At 36.7% G+C, this 18,313-nt stretch overlaps 2 protein-coding genes across 2 annotated transcripts; both read right to left on the bottom strand.

Annotated features, from left to right (window-relative positions):
• Nucleotides 1-5,173: 5,173 nt before the first annotated feature.
• On the bottom strand, nucleotides 5,174-6,112 carry LOC126022436 (taste receptor type 2 member 7-like). The gene has a single exon (XM_049783329.1). It carries the CDS (start codon nucleotides 6,110-6,112, stop codon nucleotides 5,174-5,176), a length of 939 nt encoding a protein of 312 aa, XP_049639286.1.
• A 2,864-nt stretch (nucleotides 6,113-8,976) lies between these two features.
• LOC126022048 (taste receptor type 2 member 8-like) lies at nucleotides 8,977-9,930 on the bottom strand. Its single transcript, XM_049782915.1, has one exon. It carries the CDS (start codon nucleotides 9,928-9,930, stop codon nucleotides 8,977-8,979), a length of 954 nt encoding a protein of 317 aa, XP_049638872.1.
• Nucleotides 9,931-18,313: the final 8,383 nt, after the last annotated feature.

Genomic DNA, 18,313 nt, shown 5'->3' with positions numbered 1-18,313 from the left:
AATCACAACTCGAAACCAACAATCACTGTCTCCTCGACCAGAATGTTTCCCAACAACGAACTCCAATCATAACTCGAAACCACCAACCTCCGCCTCTTCCACCAGATCTTTTTCCAACACAAAACTCTAATCACAACTCGAAACCACCAACCACCTCCTCCTCCACCACATCTTTCCCCAACACCAAACTCCAATCACAACTTGAAACCAACAACCACCTCCTCCTCCACCAGAACTTTTCCCAACACCAAACTCCAATCACAACTCGAAATCAACAATCACTGTCTCCTCGACCAGAATGTTTCCCAACACCGAACTCCAATCATAACTCGAAACCACCAACCTCCGCCTCCTCCACCAGATCTTTTTCCAACACAAAACTCTAATCACAACTCGAAACCACCAACCACCTCCTCCTCCACCAGAACTTTTCCCAACACCAAATTCCAATCTCAACTCGAAACCACCAACCACCTCCTCCTCCACCAGATCTTTATCTAACACAAAATTCCAATAACAACTCGAAACCACCAACCACCTCCTCCTCCACCAGATCTTTATCCAACACAAAATTCCAATAACAACTCGAAACCACCAACCACCTCCTCCTCCACCAGATCTTTCCCCAACACCAAACTCCAATCACAACTTGAAACCAACAACCACCTCCTCCTCCACCAGATCTTTTTCCAACACAAAATTCCAATAACAACTCGAAACCACCAACCACCTCCTCCTCCACCAGATCTTTCCCCAACACCAAACTCCAATCACAACTTGAAACCACCAACCACCTCCTCTTACACCAGAACTTTTCCCAACACCAAACTCCAATCACAACTCGAAACCACCAACCACATCCTCCTCCACCAGATCTTTTTCCAACACAAAATTCCAATAACAACTCGAAACCACCAACCACCTCCTCCTCCACCAGAACTTTTCCCAACACCAAACTCCAATCACAACTCCAAACCACCAACCACCTTCTCCTCCACCAGAACTTTTTCCAACACAAAATTATAATAACTCCAAACCACCAACCACAGCCTCCTCCACCAGATCTTTCCCCAACACCAAACTCCCATCACAAGTCGAAACCACCAACTACCTCCTCCTCCACCAGCACTTTTCCCAACACCAAACTCCAATCACAACTCAAAACCACCAACCACCTCCTCCTCCACCAGATCTTTTTCCAACACAAAACTCTAATCACAACTCGAAACCACCAACCACCACCTCCTCCACCAGATCTTTCCCCAATACCAAACTTCAATCACAACTCGAAAGCACCAACCACCGCCTCCTCCACCAGAACTTTTCCCATCACCAAACTCCAATCACAACTCCAAACACCAACCTCCGCCTCCTCCACCAGATCTTTTTCCAACACAAAACTCTAATCACAACTCGAAACCACCAACCACCTCCTCCTCCACCAGAACTTTTCCCAACACCAAATTCCAATCACAACTCGAAACCACCAACCACCTCCTCCTCCACCAGATCTTTATCCAACACAAAATTCCAATAACAACTCGAAACCACCAACCACCTCCTCCTCCACCACATCTTTCCCCAACACCAAACTCCAATCACAACTTGAAACCAACAACCACCTCCTCCTCCACCAGAACTTTTCCCAACACCAAACTCCAATCACAACTCGAAACCAACAATCACCGCCTCCTCGACCAGAATGTTTCCCAACACCGAACTCCAATCATAACTCGAAACCACCAACCTCCGCCTCCTCCACCAGATCTTTTTCCAACACAAAACTCTAATCACAACTCGAAACCACCAACCACCTCCTCCTCCACCAGAACTTTTCCCAACACCAAATTCCAATCACAACTCGAATCCACCAACCACCTCCTCCTCCACCAGATCTTTTTCCAACACAAAATTCTAATCACAACTCGAAACCACCAACCACCGCCTCCTCCACCAGATCTTTCCCCAACACCGAACTCCAATCACAACTCGAAACCACCAACCACCTCCTCTTACACCAGAACTTTTCCCAACACCAAACTCCAATCACAACTCGAAACCACCAACCACATCCTCCTCCACCAGATCTTTTTCCAACACAAAATTCCAATAACAACTCGAAACCACCAACCACCTCCTCCTCCACCAGAACTTTTCCCAACACCAAACTCCAATCACAACTCCAAACCACCAACCACCTTCTCCTCCACCAGAACTTTTTCCAACACAAAATTATAATAACTCCAAACCACCAACCACAGCCTCCTCCACCAGATCTTTCCCCAACACCAAACTCCCATCACAAGTCCAAACCACCAACTACCTCCTCCTCCACCAGCACTTTTCCCAACACCAAACTCCAATCACAACTCAAAACCACCAACCACCTCCTCCTCCACCAGATCTTTTTCCAACACAAAACTCTAATCACAACTCGAAACCACCAACCACCGCCTCCTCCACCAGATCTTTCCCCAATACCAAACTTCAATCACAACTCGAAAGCACCAAACACCGCCTCCTCCACCAGAACTTTTCCCATCACCAAACTCCAATCACAACTCCAAAATCCAACCACCTCCTACTCCACCAGATCTTTTTCCAACACAAAATTCTAATCACAACTCGAAACCACCAACCACCGCCTCCTCCACCAGATCTTTCCCCAACACCAAACTCCCATCACAACTCGAAACCACCAACCACCTCCTCCTCCCCCAGATCTTTCTCAACACCAAACTCCAATCACAACTCCAAACCACCAACCACCTGTTCCAGAGTGAGGGGCCATCATGCCCTCTCTGTTGCTCCAGCACCAGCCGGAGATCCCAGCTCGAGGCTATGTCCAGGGATCTTCTCAGACTCCAGTTTCCTCGGCTCTCCTACTCCTAAACTTGCTGCCATGCTGACCCCAAAGCAGAAGGCGGCAGGCCATGCCCCGGGGCCACCCTTGCTCTTTTATCTTCTCTTCTCATTAATTCATATTTTTGTTGTTTTTTGATTGTTGTTTTGTTTTGTATTGTTTTTCCTTTTCTGTCATCTTGTCTCCCTCTTCTTCTTCTACTTCTCCTCATTATCATCAATTCAATCCATGTCAAATAAAAACCACAAGGTTACCTCCTGTATAGGAAAGGAAAGCTGATATATAGGGTGCTGCAGACAATGCAGCAAAAGGTAAACACTTTTATAGATAGACCTCACTAACACAATGGTTAGTACTTGAGAACAAAACCTATACATATCCAAAATTAGATCTATTAGTTTCTTTTCCTTACAAGTACTAAACTTAACACTCTTTCTATACTCAGCACATCTTTTGCCCTCCCCACCTCTCTGCATTAATATATAGCTAAGCTAACTTCTATATGTTTATATGTAGGCAGGAGCACACAGAGATAGGAATCGTCCTTAAGAGACAAACCTAAATCACAAATAACCCATACCTATACCCTACATAACCCCTCCCATGTACTATTACCTCTTCCCCCTTCAGAAATCTGACTATCCCTTTACCCCTCAATCCCATTCCCGACATCCCCACCAAATTACAACTCTTCACCCTCAGTTCTTAATCCATTAGGCATCAAGACAAACCTCCTACTTCAATGAACCAGTACCCAGTACCCAGTACCCAAGTGAAGAGACACTCACTCAAACTTACACCTCGTTTCCGGCAAGAAAATACAGCCAACACCCCGAACGACTCATGCAGTGTGGCCCTCCTGATCACTTCTCCCTAACGTGGACAGTGGCTTGATATCGAACCTAGCTCCAAAAGGAGCCCCACTGCAAGAACTCTACCCAAGACCTCCCTGCCTAAAGCCCACACCCCACAAGGAAATCTCAAAAACAAATATCTGTTTGTTAGTTTTTATATAACTTGTATCTAAATTCAATCATCCTATGCATAATTATACTTCAATGTAGTTTCTTGATTTTATGTAATGTAGGTCAAAAAATAAAGCATGAATTTTCTTTAACACATTTTATTCCTAATTATTTTTAAAACATTTTTATTTAAGTAACATGATCATAGTTGGGTTACAGTCATAACCAGAACACCCCCATCACGAGTGTCACATTACCCCCTCCCTCCATTACCATCCTCTACCTGTATTCGAGACTGGCATTCTACTACAGTTATTTGTTTTTAAGTTCAGTTAGTTGTATTTTTTTCCTTAAAGGATAAGAGTAAAAAAATATAGTAAAGGTGTGGTAGTGACAATCGTCATTGTTTGCATAGGTCCAGAAAAATGGGAAAATCAATGCCCAATGAAATACTATTTTCTAAAACAAATGTACGTGTGTTTTGTGCCAGACACTTTTCAATAGTAATAAATATTAGCGACATTTTAGGTCTTTTCTTTAAACAATTTTACTTCATAGAAAATTTCTACAAAACTTCTTCCTTTTTTACTTTGCTCTTACTTTTTCCTTTTTATTATGATCTTAAATAATTTTAACTTGCCATGATAGTATTTGTCTTGATCAAATTGTATGTCATGATTATTCATTTTGATACTGTTTTCATCTTTCCATAGTATTTGATTAAGAAATGCACTCAATGTACTAAGGACATACTTTGCATACCAGAGTCCTGGGGTTGCTCTCTTTAAAGATCTCAAGGTTTTGAGCTGGCATAGACCCAATAGGAAAAAAAATGAAGAAACAAAGAAAGAAATAAACAAATAACAAAATATGTGAACATACTGTTTCCAAATCATATTCAGTTAGGTGATATGGGTAGAGAAATTTACTAGGTGTACTAAATTTATAAAGTCTACTTGGATGAGCTCAGCTATTTTTCATTGGAATGCAAATACCAGCAAGATGCTATTAGTTATTCTTATTAGTCATATAATTTTGCATCTAAAGAAATTATTTAAAACCAACTATGAAAATAATGTATCCTTTTACAGGTAATAGTAGGATATTGGCTTCTAAACCTTCTTCTTAAAAAATATTAAGGGAAGAAAAGAGAGAAAGAGGGGAAGATAATGAAAAAAGGCAAAACAAATCTATATGAGACTTTCTAAGTTACAATTTTAATTACATTAAATACATTTAAAGAAAAACTAATCATATGAGCCAGAATTAATGCAATAAGTGAAGACAGTTCAGAAATATCTTGTCTTCCTTGGTCCTAGAAATTGAGTTCTAAGATCTGCTTATGTTAGAAATTTCTTCTTTTTAGGATAGTCTTTACTTTCCATAGCACCCTGAGAGATGCTTCTCTTAGTTTATGGTTTCCTAGAATGAGGATAAATGAATGGGTTGAAGGATAAATTAGAGCTATCAACTCACCAACCAACACAGCTAATTCAGTCTCTGGCATAAAATAGCTGGAAGTGGCTACAAGAAATGCCAAACAATAGATAACGAAAAGGAGGAGAAAGGTGGTAACAGCTTTCATGGCTCCTAAGTGGGCTTCTATGCTGGGATCTCTGTATCCTGTGGCATTGAGCTGCATCTTCCTTGTGTGTTTCCACAGGGAGAGGATCAAGAGGAGAAATGAGACCAGTGACACAGAAAAGGGAAATAGCATTAAGAAGTTGAGAAGGATCTTGGTGGAAGCATATTGAACTTTATTTACTCTACATCTCAATGTTACATTTCTTTTCTTCTTTTCCTTGATACAGTACCTGAAATCATCATTCAAATTCTCCGTGACAAAAAGGCTAATAAACACAGAGAGGCCCACACACCCTAACAGGATTTTGAGAATCACCCTATCAATTTTACGCTTCATCCAGAGGAAAAGGGGGTGAAAGAAATTTGCTATCTTCAGGAAATAGAAGATACTGAGGCAGGTGGCAAACCACACACTTAAATGGTTGGTTAGAGTCCAGAAGAAGTCAATAATTCTCATTTGTTTACCAGTAGAATAGACATCTGGATGCAGCATCATTATAAAACAGTCTAGTAGTATTATGCACAATAGACAGATTCTGGAAATAGCCAGACATGTGAGAATTAAATCAATGGAGGCAATCTTCCTTTTCTTTATCCACTCCAAGATGTTTACCAATCCAATAAATGCATTTCCTAAGATTCCCATAGAAAATTCTCCAGCTGCTATGATCATTAAAGTATTGTCCAATTTTTCTGACATATTTAAACCAGAAATATCCAATTATTTTCTAGTTAAATTGATAGAATTTGATATCTATATCCACTACTTAGGTTTTACTGTAATTCTGTCTTCTGAAGAAAATGTCTTCATAAAATCCTAATTAGTATTGACAAAGCAATATTTTTGATGATACGAGCTTGGCCCTCTATGTCTTTATATCTTCTCAGTGCATTTCACTTTTCCACATACAATTAATTTAGGCTCTTATACTTTGTTAAGATGCAAATTAAGGTAATTTTCTTCTGTAGTCCCACAATGTCTTTCTGAGATTATTTTACAAATCTATGAAATAAGCTAGCAAACCAATAGAACCGATAGATTTAACAAATAAAAATGTAGAATTCTCATTTGCATTTTAATTTCAAATAAACAATAAATTATTTTTCACATATGCCACAAATCACCTCATTTTATTACTTCCAGGAAATATTGTAATTACTTATTCAAATAACCTACATTTAATTTGGCAGGCCTAATCCTTAATAATTCAAAGTTTAGGAGTTACACATTTTCAGGGTATATAAAAGATTAATGCCATTTATATAACATTTGCTCCTAAATATTTATATAACATTTATTCCTAAACATGCTTTAGTTCCTGCTTCTTGGCTGCTTAGATGAATAACTATGTGACATAAAGTATTTTTGCTGTTATTTTGTGTGTGTGTGTGTGTGTGTGTGTGTGTGTGTGTGTTTGGACCAAACCAGGCACTGCTCAGAGCTTACTCCAGCCTCTCTGCTCAGAGATCACTCTTGATGGACTTGGGTGAATCAAATGAGGGCCAACGATTACCCTCGGTCCACAAATACCCTATTCACTGTACTATCTCTCTGTCCCCTGGCATATAATACTGTAAATAAAGCATTACTACTACCTTGAATTCCTATTATTGTCTTTAGAGATATTTAAAACATTAAAAATACAGGAAAAAAAGCTAAGAAAAAAGGATTTTAGACTGATGTAGAGAACCTTTCCTAGAAGCTTACAAAACATCTATTTTATCTAAGCTTGTAGAAAAATATAAAATATATCACAACAAAATATATTTTGCAGAAAATATTAATGTTTTAAATGAACAAAAGATCATTAATCCTTTATCATGCAAATTCCAATTTCAGTAGCTAGAATATTAAAGTTGATAATGCTTATGTACTTATTTAAAACTAAAACTTTGTAGGTGCATTGTACATAATAATATGCAGAAAACGATAATATTCAGGTAATTATATTTTAGGTAATATTAAAGCAGAATAGTAGATTGAAATAAAATCAAATTAAGGGGCCCAGAGAGATAGCACAGCGGCGTTTGCCTTGCAATCAGCCGATCCAGGACCAAAGGTGGTTGGTTCGAATCCCGGTGTCCCATATGGTCCCCCGTGCCTGCCAGGAGCTATTTCTGAGCAGATAGCCAGGAGTAACCCCTGAGCACCGCTGGGTGTAGCCCAAAAACCAAAAACAAAAAAACAAAAAAAAAAAATCAAATTAAACATAGAAAATTATTGGAACAAAATGAACAGCTATATAAAATTGACATCACTTTAGATGTGCTAGATATGGTGTTTTAATAATGCTCATTATTATTTTAGGAAATATTTCATATTTACATACAGCCATATATCTTCACTATGTAATTTTTTTGGTAATTTTTATGTTTTAGATAAACATTGCTCTCTTATTGGAAGGATGTAATTATCCCATAGTATATGCTAGTACTTCTCAACTGCTCTTTTTTTTTTTTTTTTTTTTTTTGGTTTTTGGGTCACACCCAGCAGCGCTCAGAGGTTACTCCTGGCTCTATGCTCAGAAATCGCTCCTGGCAGGGTTGGGGGACCATATGGGATGCTGGGATTCGAACCACCATCCTTCTGTATGAAAGGCAAACGCCTTACCTCCATGCTATCTCTCTGGCCCCTCTCAATTGCTCTTTTAAGAAGAGAGTCCCTGTAGGCCTTGTTAGGAAAAAGAACCTGAATGAAACAGTTTGATTATATAATATTTCCCAATCCTCTCAGTCAAGTTGTAAAGATCAACAAAACACTCTTTCAAGAGATGTTCAGATGGGTTTTATTCCTATTCTTGGGCTGTCTGACAAAGCCCAAGATTGCAAGAAAATTTAATTTTTAGGAAAATGAATAAGAGGTGCTAGAATAAGATTAACCAGGAAAACTACTTGGAAGACAATAGAAACATCAGTCAGTAGCAAAGAAAAGGATAGACAAGCAGAAAAGGGAACCAAATATAGGACATAGGAGATCTGAGTTCTGAATCATTATTATGTCAGGTGAGAATGACCAGCAGGACCATGAAAAAGTGCTCTTAAAGACTCTCACTGCAATTATATGATAGACAAAAGTGAGAAAATATTGAGGCAAATGAATTTTTAATTAAAAAATGAGAGGAATTTAGTTGAATTTTACCATAGGTCAAAGTAAAATCTTAAAAGGATTTAAGATATGAAAAGACAAAAAACAGAAGTGTTAGCGCTGAAATTCTGGAAGAATGTGAGAATAAATAATAAGAATATCTGTGAAAGAGATGGCTAGAAAGAAACAAAAAATGCATATTTAGTGTTCTAACAAGCACATGATATTGATATGCATACAAAATAAATGGATAAAGAAACTTAAAGGGGCCAGCGAGGTGGCGCTAGAGGTAAGGTGTCTGCCTTGCAAGCGCTAGCCAAGGAAAGATAGCGACCGCGGTTCAATCCTCAGGCGTCCCATATAGTCCCCCAAAGCCAGGGGCAATTTCTGAGTGCTTAGCCAGGAGTAACCCCTGAACATCAAATGGGTGTGGCCTGAAAAAAAAAAGAAACTTAAAAATAAAATTTGTTTTTAAAAATCTATTTTATAAAGCTAATATTTTCTACTAGACAATTTCCTTCCCCCTTCCCACATCGCAATATTCTGACAGATGTTTGCCTCAGCTTGCTATTTCCAATAATTAAAATAAGGGAGTGCCCAGAAGGATAGAGAACCACCATAATTTTTCCAAACGCAGACACTAATCTTTCTTCTTCTATAAGGTAGCTAAAAGTTACCATAAGACAACCCCCATAGTATATAAATAGGAGAAAAAGAAATGATGTCACATTTCTCATGGCTGCAACATGGGCTTCTGTGCTGGGGTCTCTCCAGCCTGTAATAGTAAGTTTCATTTGTTTGATATGTCTCCACAGAGACAAAATTAACAGGAAAAATGCAATAAGTGACACAGTATATGGAACAATTGCCAAAAGGTTAGGGAGGGTTGTTGGGCTGAAGTATTTGATTTCATTCACATGAAACATTTCAGTGATGTTTATTTTATGCTTTATATGCTTATAAATCTCTTCATAATAATGTGGCATCAGCATCAGAAGGCTGCTCAAAAAGGAAATGACAAAGCTACCCAAAAGGATCCAGTAAATCACCCTGTCAATTCTCCATTTCAGCCAGAGAAAAAGTGGGCAGGAGAAATTTGCTATCTTCAGTAAATAGAAGATATTGAGGCAGGTGGCAAACCACAAACTTGAGTAATTGATGATTATCCAGAAGACACTAATTACTAATACTAGTTTAATATTTCTATAGTAATCTAGAAAGAGTAATGGTGCCATGTCACTTACTATTAATATGAAGAGCAAACAAATTCTGGAAATAGCCAAAATTGTGAGGATGTAGTTAAGTGAGGAGGTCTTTTTCTTCTTCGTACAATCAGTCCAGCACATTAGTGCAATGTATCCATTTCCCAGCATACCTATTATGCATTCTCCAGCTATTATAATAATAAAGATGCTGTTTTCTTTAGTAAACATGTCGGTAGTGATGTCCCAGTGTCACTGCAGATATACTGATACACAGATAAACAGTTGGGATATGATTAAATTATTCAAGGCATGGAGTTATATTTTCATTTGTCATTATTCTTGTTTTGATATTTTCCAAGGAATGACCAACTCTCCTCTGAATGTATAAGACAACTTGTACATTCATGAAAATGAAGTTAGTTGATTGTCCAAACAGCTATGTAGTCTCAGCAAATTGTTATCACTTTTTAGTAAGTGAAAACTAAAATGTCGAATTAAAAACTGCTCTCATGCAAATTTAAAAAGATTGCATTTCATAAATTTAAAATAGACTTCCTGCTGTCAAATTCTGCATATTCGGATCTCTCAAGTTACATTTTGAATAGGGAGACACAAAAAAGCAAACAAAGAATACATTTAATATTAAATAAAAATTAAAAAGTGTAAATGGAATTTTATAAAATAATTTTAATATATAAAAATTTAAAAGTATAACTGAAATTTTATTTTATCACCATAAATTATGAATTACCCATGTATCATTTCTTCTTCAAGTCAATTGCTGAGCATGGAAGAAAATAGGGAATATTGCAAAAATGCCTTGAGAATTGGTACCTAAGAATAGATAGAATCATTAGCTAGATTTATCTATGAAATAACCTGACAAGTGGGTCTGCCAATTTTCTTTGTGAAAGTGACCCTATATATATTTCTAATTATTTGTTTGTTTATTTATTTATTTATTGGCTTTTTGGTTCACACCTGTCAGCACTCCAGGGTTACTCCTGGTTCTACGCTCAGAAATCACTCCTGGCAGGCTCGAGGAAACATATAGGATGCCAGGATTCAAACCACCGTCCTTCTGAATGCAAGGCAAACGCCCTATCTTTCCGGCCCCAAAGGGAGAGTGTTTTTTGTTTTTGTTTTTGTTTTTTGTCTTTTGTTGTTTTTTTTTGTTTTGGGGTCACCCTGGGAGGCGTTAAGGGGTTCGGGGGACCATAGGGGATGTTGGGATTCAAGTCTATTTGGGTCCACCGCAGCCAAGACAGGCGCCTTATCCTTTAGACCATTTCCACTCTGTTCTATACATATTTCTAATTGTACAATTTTTTTTTACTGGTTAAACATTCATTCTTGAGTTTATGTCCCTTTTATTATGCCAGAGAATTCACATTTTAAAAGGCGAAAGATTTATGCGATCTGAAGAGAAACCAGAGTATTGAGAATTCACATTTTAAACTAGGCAAAATCCCCCAGAGTTATTTTTGCTTCTTTTGCTCAGAAACAACCATTCTAAAAAGGAAAGAATATGGTAGAAAAGATTGAACTTCGGTAGAATCAAAGGTAACAACTCTTTATAGGATTTATTTTATAATGTCTTTTTAAAAATCTCTTCCCATAACTGGGTTTGCCAGATTCTTTGAATTATTGAGTTCAGGACCTTTGCCTTTGGGTTTTTTGTTTGTTTGTTTGTTTGGCTTTTTGGGCCACACCCAGTGATGCCCAGGGGTTACTCCTGGCTATGCACTCAGAAATCGCTCCAAACTGGGGGGACCATATGGAACACCTGGAGATCAAACCGCAGTCCGTCCTAGGTTAGCTGTGTGTAAAGCAGACGCCCTACTGCTTGCACCACCACTCAGGCCCCAGTGTGTGTGTGTGTGTGTGTGTGTGTGTGTGTGTGTGTGTGTGTGTGTGTGTGTGTGTGTGTATTTTTTTTTTGTTTATTTTTGGGTCACACCCGGCAGTGCTCAGGGGTTACTCCTGGCTCTGTGCTCTGAAATCGCTCCTGGCAGGCTCAAGGGACCATATGGGATGCCGCGATTCGAACCACCGACCTTCTGATTGCGATGCAAACGCCTTACCTCCATGCTATCTCTCCGGCCCCTGTGTGTATTTTTTTTTAATTAAAAAAAAAAGGGGCAGGAAAAAAAAGCAGAAACTTTTATAATGAAGGGAATAACGTGAAATGTTTGATTTGGATTATCATAGAATATGAAGTGGCTTTTGGCAGATAAATGAATCAAGGGCAATACCCATCTGTGTACCTTGCAATTTCTTTGCTCTCTTTGTCAGCTATGTTCTGGCTTTAAAAAAGCCAATTCTGAACCAGCTAAGAATTGTCTGAATGGGGCCGAAGCAATGGCGCAAGCAGTAGGACATTTGCCTTGCACATGCTAACCTAGGATGACCTCGTTGGATCCCTTGGCATCCCATATGATCCCCCAAACAGGAGTGATTTCTGAGCGCATAGGCAGGAGTAACCCTGAGCATCACCAGGTGTGGCCCAAAAAGCAAAATAATAATAATTGCCTGAAGACTTTGTTCATTGGGGCCAGTGATTTTTTTCATAATTAAAGATTAATAAAAGATTGTCAGATGCAAATAGTAATGGATCTGCATGATCCCCCTCATTTTGACTGTATATTTTAGGACTCATGAACCGAAGTTGTTTAGTAGGAATCAAGAAAAAAATTAGTTGCTTGGAAAACATGGCTCCAATTTAATTTGGAAGCAATAACATCATGATTACATGTAATGTTTTAAGATGGGGTCTGCTTGGCACAAATGCACTTTGGGAGGTTTAAAAATATTTGTGTATATATGGATAGGCCATATATAAGAAAAATTTAAATCTCAGATTAATAAGTAATTTACTAATTAATCAGGATAACTCAGGTAAGGCAAAAACAATTTTTAATTTTGAAAAAGAATGGCTAACAAACTTTTAGCTATTTCACCCAATAATGTGAAAGTGTGAGCACTGGACTTACTCCAGATGTTTCAGTTACTGTTTAGAAGCCTCTGAACATCCTGCCCTATCATGCTATGACACATACATTAATTTGTATTTAAGAGAATTTCCGGTATTAGCTTGATAATTAAAGAGTCGAACTATTCAGGAATAATAATGAAATAAAATACTTCCCCATTTCTTAAAATGTTATTCATTATATTCACATTTCTCTTTTTTTTATTTTAAGTCCATCTTGAAGAGTTTCATTTGTTTTATTGTAGTTTGTCTTTGTTGAATTGTTTTTATCTCAGCTGTTTTGTCATTTTCTTTGTGCTCCATGGCTCTTGTTTTCCTAGTATATTTTTAGATACTAAAACTATTGATTCTCACCTTGGGGGAGTTTATGTGTATGTCTTCAGATTTCCCTTTTGATATATTATTATGACTGGTGGTGGGCTACATTTAAATTCTACAAATGTTGCTATAGCAACTTATGATAAAAGGACTGTTTATAGATAAGATATAAGATAATTATTACCTACTCAGTTTTTGGTGTCATACTGAGTTATTACTGTTTGAACACATTATTCTAGGACAATATTTTGTGGCTATACTTTCTCTATTTTCACTTTCTGATTCTTTTTTTTTTTTTTTTTTTTGGTTTTTGTGCCACACCCATTTGACACTCAGGGGTTACTCTTGGCTATGCGCTCAGAAATCGCCCCTGGCTTGGGGGAACCATATGGGACGCCAGGGGATCGAACCGCGGTCCGTCCTTCGCTAGCGCTTGCAAGGCAGACACCTTACCTCTAGCGCCACCTTCCCGGCCCCCCCCCTTTTTTTTTTTTGTTTTTTGGGCCACACCCGGCGATGCTCAGGGGTTACTCCTGGCTGTCTGCTCAAAAGTAGCTCCTGGCAGGCACGGGGGAACCATATGGGACACCGGGATTCGAACCAACCACCTTTGGTCCTGGATCGGCTGCTTGCAAGGCAAACACGGCTGTGCTATCTTTCCGGGCCCTCACTTTCTGATTCTTGTTTGTCTACTTTATCTTGGCTTCTTCCTTAAAAAGATATACTTCAGATTTTTGTGTGTCTTTATCTTTCCCTTTAAGAGTTTTGCCTTTCTATAACTATAGCATTTTCCAAGCTCCTTCATTGTACACTTCTGTTGCTTGAGTAGTTTTCACACAATCTAATCCTTATTTTTTCTTAGGGTGTGGACCTTAAAGATAACAGCATACTTCTGCTGCCTCTGAAAATATTCTAATTATTTCTGCTCCCTTGCTAAACCACCTATACTTTAATCAGTATGATATGTTTAGCCAATTTACCCATCTCCAGTATTTTTCAACAATTCATATTTAAATAGTAATTAGCTGGTCTTTTGTGGAGTTCTATAGCTATCCTAAAGGTTTAACTTGTGCTTTTTATTTGCCTTATCCTTTGCATGATTTTAAATTTGTCTACAGATTGATCTTTATATATATCACAAATGCACAAATAGTAAAGTAAAAAACAACAAATTGAAATTTATTAAAATAAAATAAAATTTATTAAAATAAATTTATTAAAATAAAATTTATTAAAAATTAAAATAAAAGAAAATAAAATTTATTAAAATAAAGATATAAAATAAAAGTGCATCAAGTATTTAGTAAGAGTGTAAAAGAGACAACTTAGAAAACTGGAGGAAATACTCACAGATACAATATCTGATAACTGGAAGAAATATTCACAAATAAAATATCTGAAGATAATTTAATATGCAGACTACATATAGAACCCAGACAATTTGTAAACAAAATGATAGCGAATCCAATGAAACAATGGACAAATAAATTTTTCTTCAAATGTTTACAAATGACCACATGCTTCTGGAAAAATATTTAACATCATCAGTAATTGGAAAAATGCTTGTAAATTAAGATACATTCACTGAGCTGGTTAAAACAATAATGATAAAACAAAATAGTGTTGAGGGTTTGAATATTCCTAGTGGAAATGTAAAATGACACAGTCTCTGTGGAAAAGAATTTGATGGTTCCTCCCTTAAAAATTAAGTATTAATATTATTATTATTATTTTTGGTTTTTGGGCCACACCCAGTGATGCTCAGGGGTTGCTCCAGGCTATGTGCTCAGAAATCACTCCTGGCTTGGGGGACCATATGGGACACCAGGGGATTGAACTGCGGTCCATCCTGTTAGCCACGTGCAAGGCAAATGCCCTACCACTGCACTACCACTCCAGCCCCAAGTATTAAATTATTATATGGCCTACTAATACATAAGACATAAAATATAATATATAACATAACATATAATATATACTATTATATGACCCATTCTTAATTATATATTGAAGAAAGGAACTTAAATAGTTTCACTAATGCTTTCTGTAACATATTGACAATAGCCAAAAGTTGAAAACAATTCCAGTTTCTAAAACAAATACATAAAATTGGAATAGTTTTATATCATAAAAAGGAATGAAGTTCTTATACATGTTCAGTGTGATTGAACCTTGACACATTATATAGAATGAAATAAGTCAGACATGAAAAACGAATTTTGTATGATTCTACCTATTTGAAAGATTTAGGATAAGCCAATTCTGTCTCAATTTTGAAAAAGATATTTATCCAACTATAATAATTATTAAGGTAGAATAACTTTACCTTGTTCAGTTAGCCTATTAATAAGAGGAATTCTATTGCCTAGTATAAGTTACACAAATGAATATAATAATTTTCTTCGAGGACTTGCTTTATCAGAAGAGTAAACAATGTTCTAAGGTTTTAGCTGAATTTCTGAATATGTCATTTTCCTGCAATTATGTCTTGAAGAACTTGGCACTTTTTTTTTTGTGTTGGCACTTTTATTGTATTGATACCATCAGGTAATGAACACTTTTTGCTATGCTTGCCATTGGCTTTATGTTTTATCCTATGATTTACAGTTAAGAACATTGCCTATTCAGGGTTTCTGGATGATTATAAAATAAAATAGATGTTAAGTATTAAACCATACTGAGAAGTTAGAATAATTCAAAATTCAGTTCAAATTTTTTTTTTTTTGGTTTTTGGGCCACACCCGGCGGTGCTCAGGGGTTACTCCTGGCTTTCTGCTCAGAAATAGCTTCTGGCAGGCACGGGGGACCATATGGGACACCGGGATTCGAACCAACCACCTTAGGTCCCGGATTGGCTGCTTGCAAGGCAAACACCGCTGTGCTATCTCTCCATCAATTTTCAACAAATAAAACTTTAAAGACAATTATAATTAACTGTAGCACTTAATATATGCAAAGGTACAGATCATTTTCCCAATTTCTTGAAGTTTATTTGGGGGTGGTGCTGCAGTGTTTCCAATTTCTATTGGGGTGCTGCAGTGTTTCCAATTTCTATCAAATATGATATTGTTGGCAAAATATGTTATTCAATAAACATATCTTGTATTTTAATTAAATACAGCAAGAATAGAAAAGAACTATATGCATTCTTTTAAATGCAAAATAAAACAACAATTAAGTTGCTGCATTGTCATCTTACTTCATTCATAATGCCCGTACAAGAGAGCAGGCAGATTTTATTGCTGTGTAATAGAATATTTATTAAACTTTCAAGTTTCTCTTATGCCAAATCATTATATTTTACAAGACTTTTGGTAGCATTTTACCAAAGATACTAAAGAGTGCATCATTTCCACAAAGACCAAGCAGGCAAAAATTGTGTTCCATAAGATCTGAAGTTTTTAACAACAAAATCACAAACATTTATTACAAATAGCTCACCAAAAGTAGTAATACTAACTAAGCAAAAGGAGTTATGGACATCTGTAAGGGATTTGATAACGTTTGATCTTCTCTGAGGGTGGGATGAGGTTTGGGTCATACCTGGCTGTGCTCAAGACTTATTTCTGGTTCTGTGCTCAGGGATGACTCCTGGAAGTGCTCAGGAAACATATATAGTACTGGGTATCATATCATGGTTAGCTCTGTGAAAGAAATATTGTCTTTTACTAGGTCTCTAGCCTGCAAGTTCATTTTATATCCCATATAAAACACATTTTAATGCTTTCTAAGGTAAATTATTTAATCTCAAAGCAAATCCTTTAACATAAAATTCTGAATATTTGTATTTTGTATATAAGTCAATATCTAGGACTCTCTCCTGGTGGTGTTCAGCAGGTGCCTTTCTACACAATGCCTAGAATTCTGCATGCCAAAATGAGGTTCAAATTAAATTAATGATTTAAATTTGATTAATAAATTGGATCTCCAATTTGATAGCATAGTTAAGACCTAAATAACCCTACTTCTGTTTGATTGATATAATTTTTCACTTGCCTTTCCAAGAAGAGACTTTTGGAGGAATAAATTTATTGATAGTATCCAATATCACCACCCAAATAGCTTAAAACATATGCATATAGTCCTTTAAAATTTAGCTAGAAAGAGATTGGAAGTATGCTCAAAGATTTTTATTTCCAGCAATTTTTATCTCTCAAAATTTGTACTTTTCTATTTTTGTGGTATCTGGAAAAAAATCTTAATTTCTCTTATTTTTCTAATTTTACTTCATGTACTTAAAAACGTTCTGAAAAATATTTTATACTATTTTTATTTTTATGGATTCTACATTGGAAGATTTCTCTAGACAACTGTTTACCATATTCTTAAAAGAAAAGATGATATGATTGTTCTTTTTCCAATTTTTACTTTTTCATTTTAAATCATATATTTAGGATAATTTATTTTGTGCCTAAATATTGACTGATATACATACCACAATGTTGACACATAGCTCTTACATTGTCTAGCAAAATCTTTACTTAGTTTTAATTTATTTTAGATCTTGCTTCATCTCAAATCACCATACTTGAAAACATTAAGACTGCTTGAGCCAGTGTTCTGAGCCTCTCTACCCCTTGAGACTCAATTTTCTGAGCTATTTTTCCCAGAAAGATATCTACTACTATGGATACTACTATTATATCAAATGCACAGCAATTATAAAAGAATATTAGGATTCAAATAGTGAAAATTAAAAATACTTTTCAGAAGATTTCAGATCGCCAACTCAAAGAAACACAACTTTTCACTTTTATATTCTAAACATTAAGATTGTTCATTACTTTCTTATCTTGGTTTCTTCCTCTTTGGGTCTTCTTAGTGAAGAAGTCTTTTTTAGTCTTTCTTAGCTGTCTTTTAGTGCTTTACAAAAGTCAGGGAAAGCACACTGCTGATTCTGAGAGAAGAGTTTCCAATCTAATTTCTCTTGACAATTGTGTAGAATGACATGGCAGGAAAAGAAAGTTGTCATTTGCTTTGGGAGTAAAATCTTCATGAGTGAGATTCCCTGGGATGTATTGAACATAATTTGGATTTTAGTGATCAGTTAGAAAGATCATTAAAACCAATGCAAGAAAGAGCCTCAGGAGAAACATGTCTTCACTGATTTCTTCATCAGTTTTTGTTTGGCTGGTTGGTTTTGGTTCATACCCCGCAAGAATGCTTGGGCATTAGTCCTGGCTGTTCTCAGGAACCATATGGGATGCACGGTGTTGAACTAGCCATGCACAAGCAAAGTGCCTTACCTGCTGTTCTACCTCCACAGTCTAAAAATTTCAAATTTAGAATATTCATTTCTTT

This window comes from Suncus etruscus, chromosome 11 (assembly GCF_024139225.1).
Source record: "Suncus etruscus isolate mSunEtr1 chromosome 11, mSunEtr1.pri.cur, whole genome shotgun sequence".
In the NCBI taxonomy this organism is placed as follows: Eukaryota; Metazoa; Chordata; class Mammalia; order Eulipotyphla; family Soricidae; genus Suncus; species Suncus etruscus.
Note: the sequence above shows the minus strand (reverse complement) of the source record. Positions and strands in the feature narration are given on the sequence as shown.